The sequence below is a fragment of the Platalea leucorodia genome, assembly GCF_965183815.1.
Source record: "Platalea leucorodia genome assembly, chromosome: 34".
Taxonomy (NCBI): domain Eukaryota; kingdom Metazoa; phylum Chordata; class Aves; order Pelecaniformes; family Threskiornithidae; genus Platalea; species Platalea leucorodia.
Genome location: NC_138856.1, coordinates 48,272 through 60,303, shown reverse-complemented (window position 1 = coordinate 60,303; position 12,032 = coordinate 48,272). Strand labels below are relative to the sequence as shown.

Genomic DNA, 12,032 nt, shown 5'->3' with positions numbered 1-12,032 from the left:
ACCCCCTCCCCGTCCCCGTTCCCCCCTTCCCCGTGTCCCCCCCCCCCCGCCTCCGTGTCCCCCCCCCCCGCTTTGTCCCGCCGGCGCTGCGGGGCCTTGCTGGGGACCCCCCCCCCCCCCCCGACACGCGTGTTCGTGTCCCGCATGCCCAGCCCCCCCCCCCCCCGAGGGACCCGGCGCGGGGGGGCGCGGGGGGCCCGGCCGCTGATCCCCGCACTAAGAGCATTAAGTGCCGGCCGGCGCGGGGGGGGGACGGGGGACACGCGTGAGGGGGGGGGGGGGCACCGGGATTGGACCCCCGGGGATGGGGACGGGACCCCCCCCCGGGATGGGACCCCCCCCAGCACGGGGGTGGGGACCCCCCCGGGGACGGGACCCCCCCGCTCCCAGCACGGGGATGGGGACCGGAGGATGAGGGGGGTCCGAGGGGGGGGTCAGGGGGCCCCAGAGGGGATTTGGGGGGGCTTGGGGGGGGTCGGGGGTCCCCAGAGAGGCTTGGGGGGGTCAGGGGTCTCCAGAAAGGATTTGGGGGGGTCTCGGGGGGGTCAGGGGTCCCTAGGAAGGATGGGGGCATCCCTGGGGGGGGTCGGGGTCCCCAGGGTGGATTTGGGGGTGTCCCTGGGGGGTCAGGGGTCCCCAGAAAGGATGGGGGGGGTCCCTCTTGGTTTAGGGGGGGGTCCGTCCTGGTTTTGGGGGTCCCTCCTGAGTTGGGGGGGGGTCCCTCACAGGCTGCACCTGCCCTTCACTTGCCCCCCCCAATGTCCCTGCACTGTCCCCCTCCACGTCCCCCCCTTTGGGCTCCCCCCCAAGGTGCCAGGACCCCCCCCCAAAGGTGCCAGGACCCCCCCCCAGGGTGCCAGGGCCCCCCCTCAAGGTGCCAGGGCCCCCCCCAGGGTGACAGGACCCCCCCCAGGGTGCCAGGGCCCCCCCTCCAAGGTGCCAGGGCCCCCCCCAGGGTGACAGGACCCTCCCAGGGTGCCAGGGCCCCCCCTCCAAGGTGCCAGGCCCCCCCCCAGGGTGACAGGACCCCCCCAAGGTGCCAGGGCCCCCCCTCCAAGGTGACAAGACTCCCCCCCAGGGTGCCAGGCCCCCCCCAAGGTGCCAGGCCCCCCCCCCCCCGGGTGCCAGGCCCCCCCCCCCGGGTGCCAGGCCCCCCCCCCCCAAGGTGCCAGCCCCGCCCCCCAGGGTGCCAGGGCCCCCCCCCCCAGGTGCCAGGCCCCCCCCAGGTGCCAGGGCCCCCCCCAGGTGACAGGGCCCCCCCCCAGGGCGGCCATGTTGTCCCCCCCGGCCTACGACAGCCTGGAGCTGCAGCGGCAGTACGGCGACGTCAACAACCGCTGGGACGGGGCCGAGGAGGAGGAGGAGGAGGGCGACCATGAAGGCAGCTCGGCCCGGCGCTTCGAGCGCTCCCGCATCAAGGCGCTGGCGGGTAGGGGGGCACCCCAAAAAATGGGGGGGGGGGGGGGGGGAAGGGAGGGGACCCCAGGACTGGGGGAGGGGGGGCTTAAAAACAGGGGGGAGCACCCAAAAACCAGGGGGAGCACCCTAAAATATAGGGGGGAGTGCCCCAAAATGGGGGGAGCACCCCAAAATATAGGGGGGAGCACCCAAAAACCAGGGGGAGCACCCAAAAAACATGGGGAGTGCCCCAAAATATAGGGGGGAGCACCCAAAAACCAGGGGGAGAACCCCAAAATATAGGGGGGAGCACCCAAAAAACATGGGGAGCGCCCCAAAATATAGGGGGGAGTGCCCCAAAATGGGGGAGCACCCTAAAAACATGGGGAGCGCCCCAAAATATAGGGGGGAGCACCCAAAAAAACACGGGGAGCGCCCCAAAATATAGGGGGGAGTGCCCCAAAATGGGGGAGCACCCTAAAAACATGGGGAGCGCCCCAAAATATAGGGGGGAGCACCCAAAAACCGGGGGGAGCACCCCAAAATATAGGGGGGAGTGCCCCAAAATGGGGGAGCACCCTAAAATATAGGGGGGAGCACCCTAAAAACATGGGGAGTGCCCCAAAATATAGGGGGGAGCACCCAAAATATAGGGGGAGCACCCCAAAATATAGGGAGCACCCCAAAATATAGGGGGAGCGACCCAAAAACCAGGGGGAGCACCCCAAAATATAGGGGAGCACCCAAAATGTGGGGAGCACCCTAAAACGGGGGGGGGGACCCAAAAAGCGGGGGGGGGGGCAGGAGGATGGAGGGGGGGGCCCTGGGGACTCCCCCCCCCCGCACCCCCCGACCCCCCCCGGGGCGCGCACACGCGTGGAGGCAGGTGCACACGCACGCACACGCCTGGGAACACGCGTGCACGCAGCTGCATGAACACGCATGCACACGCCTGTGGGCACACGTGCACGCACCTGCACGCACGCCATGCGCACGCAGCTGAACACGCGTGCACGCACAGCTACACGCGCGTGCGCACGCATACACATGGATGCACACAGATGTGCGCGCACGCACACGTGCACGCACATGCGTGGATGGGCACGCACATACACACAGGCACCTGCAGCCACATGCACACACACGCATGGACGTGCACACACGTGCACGCAGGCACCTGCAGCCACATGCACATGCACACACACGCATGGACGTGCACACACGTGCACGCAGGCACCTGCAGTCACACACGCATGCACACACACGCATGGCCCTGCACACACGTGCACGCAGGCACCTGCAGTCACACACGCATGCACACACACGCATGGACGTGCAAGCACGCACCTGCAGCTACATGCACATGTGCACACACACGCATGGACGTGCACACACGTGCACACAGGCACCTGCAGCCACACGCACATGCACACACACACGTGGACGTGCACACACGTGCACGCAGGCACCTGCAGCCACACGCACATGCACGCACACGCATGGACATGCACACACGTGCACGCAGGCACCTGCAGCCACACGCACATGCACGCATACGCATGGACGTGCACACACGTGCACGCAGGCACCTGCAGCCACACGCACATGCACGCATACGCATGGACGTGCACACACGTGCACGCAGGCACCTGCAGTCACACACGCATGCACACACACGCATGGACGTGCAAGCACGCACCTGCAGCTACATGCACATGTGCACACACACGCATGGCCCTGCACACACGTGCACACAGGCACCTGCAGCCACACACGCACTTGCACACACACGCATGGCCCTGCACACACGTGCACGCGGGCACCTGCAGCCACATGCACGTGCACACACACGCATGGCCCTGCACACACGTGCACGCGGGCACCTGCAGCCACATGCACGTGCACACACACGCATGGCCCTGCACACACGTGCACGCGGGCACCTGCAGCCGCACACGCACACGCGTGCCGCCGCCGGTGCGCACGCATGCACACGTAGACACGCGCGTGTGCGCAGGCACCCGCAGCCGCCCGTGCCCGCGCGCACGCCGACGCCCGCACGCCTGCACACGCGTGCCCGCGCGCACGCCCGGCCGCCCGACCTGTTTTGCCGTCGGTCCCGGTGCCGCCCTCGCCCGCGCGGCCCCGCCGCGGCGCCCGCCCCCCCCCGGGCCCCCCCCCCGGGCCCCCCCCCCGGCCCCCCGCGCCCCCCGCCATGGCCCGCCGCCCCCCCGCGCCCCCCGCAGCCCCCCGCTTCGGCCCGGCCGCCGGCCCCGGCGTCCTGGAGGGACGCTTCCAGCAGCTCCAAGGTGAGAGGGGGGACGGGGACCCCCCTGTCCCTGCGGGAGCCCCCCGAGTCCCCCCCAGTCCCCCTGGGTCCCCCCCGTCCCCACAGGCCCCCTCTGTGCCCCCCCAAATCCCTCTGTGCCCCCCCCCAGGTCCCTCTGTGCCCCCCCCAGGTCCCTCTGTGCACCCCAAATTCCTCTGTGCACCCCCAGGTCCCTCTGTGCCCCCACCAATCCCTTGGTGCCCCCCCCAATCCCTCGGTGCCCCCCCAATCCCTCTGTACACCCCCAAATCTCTCTTCCCCCCCCAGCTCCCTCTGTGCCCCCCCCAAATCCCTCTGTGCCCCCCAAATCCCTCTGTGCACCCCCAGGTCCCTCTGTGCCCCCCCAAATCCCTCGGTGCCCCCCCAAATCCCTCTGTACACCCCCAAATCTCTCTTCCCCCCCCCAGCTCCCTCTGTGCCCCCCCCAAATCCCTCTGTGCCCCCCAAATCCCTCTGTGCACCCCCAGGTCCCTCTGTGCCCCACCAATCCCTTGGTGCCCCCCCAAATCCCTCGGTGCCCCCCCAAATCCCTCTGTACACCCCCAAATCTCTCTTCCCCCCCCCCAGCTCCCTCTGTGCCCCCCCCAAATCCCTCTGTGCCCCCCAAATCCCTCTGTGCCCCCCCCAGGTCCCTCTGTGCTCCCCCCAATCCCTCTGTGCACCCCAAAATCCCTCTGTGCCCCCCCGGTCCCTATAGGTGACCCCCGGTAGGTCACCTCTATAGGTGCCGCCAGCCCCTATAGGGCTCCCCAGAGCCTGGGGGTCACCCCCAGCTCCTCCCCGTCCCCGGCGGTGCCCCCCGGACCCTATAGACACCCCCCCGCCCGCCCCTGTAGTCTCTGGCCCTATAGGTCCTGCCTGTCTCCCCCCAGTCCCTATGGGGAGCCCCACAGGTGCCTCCAGGGTCCTCTCAGGACCTATGGGTCCCTCTGGACCCTATAGACACCCCTCCAGGCCCTATAGACCCCCCCCCGGCCCTATAGACACCCCCTCGGCCCTACAGACGCGTCCCAGGCCCTACAGACACCCCCCCCCAGGCCCTATAGCTATAGACCACCCCCGGGTCCTATAGACCCCCCCCCGGGCCTTATAGACCCCACCGGGCCCTATAGATTTTTTCCAAGGCCCTATAGGTGTCCCTTGAGGCCCTATAGGTGCCCCCTCAGGCCATGCATGTGCCCCCCCCCCCCCCAGGTCCCTCTGGGTCCCCCCCAGACCCTGCAGCTACCCCCCCCAGTTCCACACACCCCCCCCCCGACCCTATAGGTTCCCCCCCGCCCCCCCCAGACCCTATAGATCCCTCCAGGTTCCCACGAACCTCCCTGAAACCACCGCACCCGCACCCCGAAACCGGCACACCCAAACGCCGCGGGGCGACGCCCGACACCCCCGGACGCCGGGGTCCCCCCCCTCCCCGGGGCGGGGAGGGGGCCCGGGCGCGGACGCCTGGGTCCCCTCCTCACCTTCGGGCGCAGCTCCACGCTCGCACACGCGTGTGCGCCGCGATCCCGCGTGGCCGCCCGCTCGCGTGACCGGGTGGCGCCTTCGCCCGGGCCAGGCCTCGCGCGCCCGGTGGCACGCGCGCGTTCGCCCACCCTGCCGCGCGCCGGCTGGCGGCGCACACGCGTGTGCGCGGCGGGGGGTCCCGCGCCGCGGCGCACACGCGTGTGCCTCCACCCCCAGCACCTCCTGGCTTTTCCAGCCCGGGGTGGTCCCAGGGCACGGGGGTTCTGCAGCTCCCCCGGCCCCCCAAGACCCCCTGCGGCCCCCCCAAAGCCCCCCAATCCCCCCAGCAGCCCCCCAAAACCCCCCAATCCTCCCCACAGCCCCCTGTGGCCCCCCCAAAACCCCTCAATCCCCCCATACCCTCCCCAAAGCCCCCCAATTCCTCCCTGCAGCCCCCCTAAAACCCCCCAATCCCCCTCCACAGCCCCCTGTGTCCCCCCAAACCCCCCCAGTCCCCCCCCATAGCCTCCCCAGAACACCCCAATCCCCCCCGCAGGCCCCCCAAAACCCCTCAATCCCCCCATAGCCTCCCCAGAACCCCCCAATCCCCCCCGCAGGCCCCCCAAAACCCCTCAATCCCCCCATAGCCTCCCCAGAACCCCCCAATCCCCCCTGCAGGCCCCCCAAAACCCCTCAATCCCCCCATACCCTCCCCAAAACCCCCCAATTCCTCCCTGCAGCCCCCCTAAAACCCCTCAATGCCCCCCAATCCCCCCTGAAGCCCCCCCAAAACCCCCCAATCCCCCTCCACAGCCCCCTGTGTCCCCCCAAAACCCCCAGTCCCCCCCATAACCTCCCCAGAACCCCCCAATCCCCCCCGCAGGCCCCCCAAAACCCCTCAATCCCCCCATAGCCTCCCCAAAACCCCCCAATCCCCCCTGCAGGCCCCCCAAAACCCCTCAATCCCCCCATAGCCTCCCCAGAACCCCCCAATCCCCCCTGCAGGCCCCCCAAAACCCCTCAATCCCCCCATACCCTCCCCAAAACCCCCCAATTCCTCCCTGCAGCCCCCCTAAAACCCCTCAATGCCCCCCAATCCCCCCTGAAGCCCCCCCCAATCCCCCCCCCAGCCCCCTGTGGCCCCCCACAATCCGGCCCCAAATCCTCTTACTGCTAATCCGGGGGCCGGCGCCGGGCACGGCTGGCGCGGGGAGCCAAGCACCCCCCCAGACAGCCCCCCCCCCCCATCAGGGGGGCCCGGATGCCTGGGTCCCTTGAGTTGGGGGGCAGAGGAAAGGGGGGGGACGACCCCCAGGACCCCCCCCCCTCAGTTGTGGGGTGCGTTACCTGGCTCGCTGGTCCCACCGGTGCTGCCCCAAAACGGGGGGTCTCACGGTGCTGCCCTGGCTTGGGAGTCCTGGCCCCCCATCTCCGGCTGGGGTGGGGGTCTCCGGCCGGGGGTGGGGGTCTCTGACACCCCCCCCCACCCCCCCACCCCCCCAGACGAGCGCGAGGCGGTGCAGAAGAAGACCTTCACCAAGTGGGTGAACTCCCACCTGGCGCGGGGGACCTGCCGGCTGGGGGACCTGTACAGCGACCTGCGGGACGGCCGCATGCTGCTGCGCCTGCTGGAGGTGCTCTCGGGGGAGCAGCTGGTGAGCGGGGACCCCCACCCTGCGACGGGGACCCCCCCTCCATGGGCACCCTCAGGGACCCCCTTCCCTGGCTCTCCGGTGTCTGGCTGTCCCTTTCTTGGGAGCCCAGCGCTGGGGTGACCCTACCTGGGACCCCCACACCTGGGACCCCTTCCCTGGGACCCCCACACCCAGGACCCCCGTCCCTGGGACCCCCAGACACCCCCTTCCCTGGGACACCCACACCTGGGACCCCATCCCTGGGACCCCCACACCCAGGACCCCCATCCCTGGGACCCCCAGACACCCGCGTCCCTGGGACCCCCACACCTGGGACCCCATCCCTGGGACCCCCACACCCAGGACCCCCATCCCTGGGACCCCCAGACACCCGCGTCCCTGGGACCCCCACACCTGGGACCCCTTCCCTGGGACCCCCACACCCAGGACCCCCGTCCCTGGGACCCCCACACCTGGGACCCCCATCCCTGGGACCCCCAGACACCCCCTTCCCTGGGACCCCCACACCTGGGACCCCATCCCTGGGACCCCCACACCCAGGACCCCCCGTCCCTGGGACCCCCAGACACCCCCTTCCCTGGGACACCCCCACACCTGGGACCCCATCCCTGGGACCCCCACACCCAGGACCCCCGTCCCTGGGACCCCCAGACACCCCCTTCCCTGGGACACCCACACCCAGGACCCCTTCCCTGGGACCCCCACACCCAGGACCCCCATCCCTGGGACCCCCAGATACCCCCTTCTCTGGGACCCCCACACCTGGGACCCCCTTCCCTGGGACCCCCACACCCAGGACCCCCGTCCCTGGGACCCCCAGACACCCGCGTCCCTGGGACCCCCACACCTAGGACCCCATCCCTGGGACCCCCCACACCCAGGACCCCTGTCCCTGGGACCCCCCACACCTGGGACCCCTGTCCCTGGGACCCCCAGACACCCCCTTCCCTGGGACCCCAACACCCAGGACCCCCATCCCTGGGAGCCCCAGGCACCCCCTTCCCCAGGACCCCAACACCCAGGACCCCTTCCCTGGGACCCCCACACCCAGGACCCCCGTCCCTGGGACCCCCAGGCACCCCCTTCCCCGGGACCCCCCACACCCAGGACCCCCGTCCCTGGGACCCCCAGGCACCCCCTTCCCCGGGACCCCAACACCCAGGACCCCTTCCCTGGGACCCCCCACACCCAGGACCCCTTCCCCGGGACCCCAGCACCCCGGGTGACCGTTCCCGGGACCCCAGCCCCCAGGTACCCCTTCCCTGGGACCCCCAGGCACCCCTTCTCTGGGACCCCCACACCCAGGACCCCTTCCCCAGGACCCCCAGGCATCCCCTTCCCTGGGACCCCCACACCCAGGACCCCCTCCCTGGGACCCCAGCACCCCAGGTGACCCTCCCTGGGACCCCCAGACCCCAGGTACCCCTTCCCTGGGACCCGCACACCCAGGACCCCCTCCCCGGGACCCCAGCCCCCAGGCACCCCTTCCCTGGGACCCCCACACCCAGGACCCCTTCCCCAGGACCCCAGCACCCCAGGTGACCCTCCCTGGGACCCCCAGACCCCAGGTACCCCTTCCCTGGGACCCGCACACCCAGGACCCCCTCCCCGGGACCCCAGCCCCCAGGCACCCCTTCCCTGGGACCCCCACACCCAGGACCCCTTCCCCAGGACCCCAGCACCCCAGGTGACCCTCCCCGGGCCTCCCAGCCCCCGGGCCCCCCTCCCCGTGCTCCGGGGGGCCTGATCCTGCCCCTGCCCCCTCCAGCCCAAGCCCACCAAGGGCCGGATGCGGATCCACTGCCTGGAGAACGTGGACAAGGCGCTGCAGTTCCTCAAGGAGCAGCGGGTGCACCTGGAGAACGTGGGCTCCCACGACATCGTGGATGGCAACCACCGCCTCACCCTCGGCCTCGTCTGGACCATCATCCTCCGCTTCCAGGTACCGCCGCCTCTGCCGCGGGGGTCCCTGCACCCACCCTGGGGGTCTTGCGCCCACCGTGGGGGTCCCTGCATCTACTGCAGGGGTCCTGCGTCTGCCACGAGGGTCTTGCACCCACCGTGGGGGTCCTTGAACCCACTGTGGGGTCCCTGCGCCTGTTGCGGGGTCCCTGCATCTGCCACGGGGGTCTTGCACCCACCGTGGGGGTCCTGCACCCATCACGGGGGTCCCTGCACCTGCTGCGGGGTTCCTGCACCCACCATGGGGTCTTGCACCCACTGTGGGGGTCCCTGCATCTACTGCAGGGGTCCTGCGTCTGCCACGAGGGTCTTGCACCCACCGTGGGGGTCCTTGAACCCACTGTGGGGTCCCTGCGCCTGTTGCGGGGTCCCTGCATCTGCCACGGGGGTCTTGCACCCACCGTGGGGGTCCTGCACCCATCACAGGGGTCCCTGAACCTGCTGTGGGGTTCCTGCACCCGCCATGGGGTCTTGCACCACTGTGGGGGTCCCTGCATCTACTGCAGGGGTCCTGCATCTGCCACGGGGGTCTTGCACCCACCGTGGGGGTCCTGCACCCATCACAGGGGTCCCTGCACCTGCTGCGGGGTTCCTGCACCCACCATGGGGTCTTGCACCCACCGTGGGGGTCCCTGCATCTACTGCAGGGGTCCTGCGTCTGCCACGAGGGTCTTGCACCCACCGTGGGGGTCCTTGAACCCACTGTGGGGTCCCTGCGCCTGTTGCGGGGTCCCTGCATCTGCCACGGGGGTCTTGCACCCACCGTGGGGGTCCTGCACCCATCACAGGGGTCCCTGAACCTGCTGTGGGGTTCCTGCACCCGCCATGGGGTCTTGCACCCACTGTGGGGGTCCCTGCATTCACTGTGGGGTCCTTGCATCTGCCACGGGGGTCTTGCACCCACTGTGGGGGTCCTGCACCCATCATGGGGGTCCCTGTGTGTGTCACAGGCGTCTTGCACCCACTGCGGGGTCCCTGCACCCACCATGGGGGTCCTGCACCCACCGTGGGGGTCCCTGAACCCACTGTGGGGTCCCTGCGCCTGTTGCGGGGTCCCCGCATCTGCCACGGGGGTCTTGCACCCACCGTAGAGGTCCTGCACCCATCATGGGGGTCCCTGAACCTGCTGCGGGGTTCCTGCACCCACCATGGGGGTCCTGCACCCACTGTGAGGGTCCCTGAACCCACTACGGTGTCCCTGCACCTGCTGTGGGTCTGCGCCCCCACCCTGGAGCCCCCTGCCCCAGCTGGGACCCCCCCCATACCCGTCCCCAGCCGTGGGGTGGTCTGGGGGCCCCCACTCACCCCGCGCTGCTCCCCCCAGATCCAGGACATCAGCGTGGAGACGGAGGACAACAAGGAGAAGAAGTCGGCCAAGGACGCACTGCTGCTCTGGTGCCAGATGAAGACGGCGGGGTGAGCGTGGAGCAGGGGGTCCTGGGGTGTCCCAGGGGGTCCCAGGGGGGTCCTGGGGGGCCCTGGGGGGTCCTGGGGGGTCTTGGGGGTCCCAGGTTGAGCCCTGACTCCAGCGCCTGGCAGGTACCCGAACGTGAACGTGCACAACTTCACCACGAGCTGGCGGGACGGGCTGGCCTTCAACGCCATCATCCACAAGCACAGGTGGGGCACGGCGGCGAGGGCGTGGGGCAGGGGCCGTGGGGCGCACGGTGACGTCCGCGTGGGGCAGGGGCCGTGGGGCAGAGGGCGGGGGCCGTGGGGCGCACGGTGACGTCCGCGTGGGATGCGGGATGCGGGCCGTGGGATGCGGGATGCGGGATGCGGGCTGTGGGGCGCAGCACGTGGGGTGCGGGATGGGGATGTGGGGCGCGGGGCGGGCCGTGGGGCGGGCCGTGGGGCAGGCGCCGTGGGGCTGAGGCTCTCCCGCTGCCCAGGCCGGACCTGGTGGACATGGACGCGCTGCGGCGCTGCAACGCGCACTACAACCTGCAAAGCGCCTTCAACCTGGCCGAGCGCGAGCTTGGCCTCACCAAGCTGCTGGACCCCGAGGGTGAGGAGGAGCCGGGGGGCTCGGGGGGGGCTCTGGGGGGGCTGTGGGGGGCGCGGGGGGCCGCGGGGGCCGGCTGCGCTCACCCCTGCCGCTCCGCTCCCCGCAGACGTCAACGTGGACCAGCCGGACGAGAAGTCCATCATCACCTACGTGGCCACTTTCTACCACTACTTCTCCAAGATGAAGGCGCTGGCGGTGGAGGGGAAGCGCATCGGGAAGGTGACGGGGCGGAGGGGGCGGACGGACGGACGGACGGAGGGCTGGAGGGAGGGAGAGATGGGCAGAGAGGTGAACGGGGGGCAGATGGATGGAGGAAGAAGGTGAATGAGGGCCTAAAGGGATGGACAGACGGACGGAGAGAGGGGGGAGATGGACAGCTAGGTGGAGGGGAGGACAAAGGGATGGACGGACAGACAGATGGATAGGAAGAGGGAGAGAGGAGATGGACAGACAGCCAAATGGGTGCCCAAACGGATGGACAGACAGATGGGGAAAGGGGGGAGATGGACAGCTAGGTGGAGGGGATGGACAGACAGACAGATGGAGAGAGGAGATGGACGGATAGGTACACGAGAGCCCAAGTGGATGGACAGATGGACGGCTGGCTAGAGGGAGGGAGAGAAGAGATGGACAGACAGCCGAATGGGTGCCCAAATGGACGGCCAGACAGCCGGCCGGCGGGAGGGCAGGAGGGAGGAGGCGGACGCCGGACGGAGGGCTGGACAGACGGCCGGGCAGCGGCCCGGCAGGGATCCGGCAGGACGGAGCGCGGGCAGGTGGCGGGCAGATGGCTGGCGGGATGAGCCGGGCGGGGGCCGGCAGCCGGACAGACGGACGGTGGCGCAGGTGCTGGACGCGGCGCGGGAGGCGGAGGAGCTGGTGGGGAAGTACGAGGAGCTGGCGGGCGAGCTGCTGGGCTGGATCGAGCAAACCATCCTCACCCTCAACGACCGGCAGCTGGCCAACGCGCTGCCCGGCGTGCAGAACCAGCTCCAGGCCTTCAACACCTACCGCACCGTCGAGAAGCCCCCCAAGTGAGCCCCCGCGACGGCCCCCCCTGCGCCCCGGCGGGGCTGGGGGGCCCCGGGGGGCTCAGCGGCGCCTCTCCCCCAGGTTCATGGAGAAGGGGAACCTGGAGGTGCTGCTCTTCACCGTCCAGAGCCGGATGCGGGCCAACAACCAGAAGGTCTACGTGCCGCGGGAGGGGAAGCTCATCTCCGACATCAACAAGGTG

At 70.4% G+C, this 12,032-nt stretch overlaps 1 protein-coding gene across 1 annotated transcript in view; it reads left to right on the top strand.

Moving 5' to 3' along the window:
• Positions 1-1,272: 1,272 nt before the first annotated feature.
• SPTBN2 (spectrin beta, non-erythrocytic 2) overlaps positions 1,273-12,032 on the top strand; it is a gene marked incomplete at both ends in the record, with an annotated part of 28,708 nt that continues 17,948 nt past the window's right edge. The window contains 9 exon segments of the mRNA XM_082334425.1: positions 1,273-1,429; positions 6,677-6,828; positions 8,597-8,770; positions 10,115-10,206; positions 10,330-10,410; positions 10,683-10,798; positions 10,905-11,017; positions 11,645-11,832; positions 11,912-12,029. Of these exon segments, the coding sequence (XP_082190551.1) occupies positions 1,273-1,429; positions 6,677-6,828; positions 8,597-8,770; positions 10,115-10,206; positions 10,330-10,410; positions 10,683-10,798; positions 10,905-11,017; positions 11,645-11,832; positions 11,912-12,029 (1,191 nt within the window).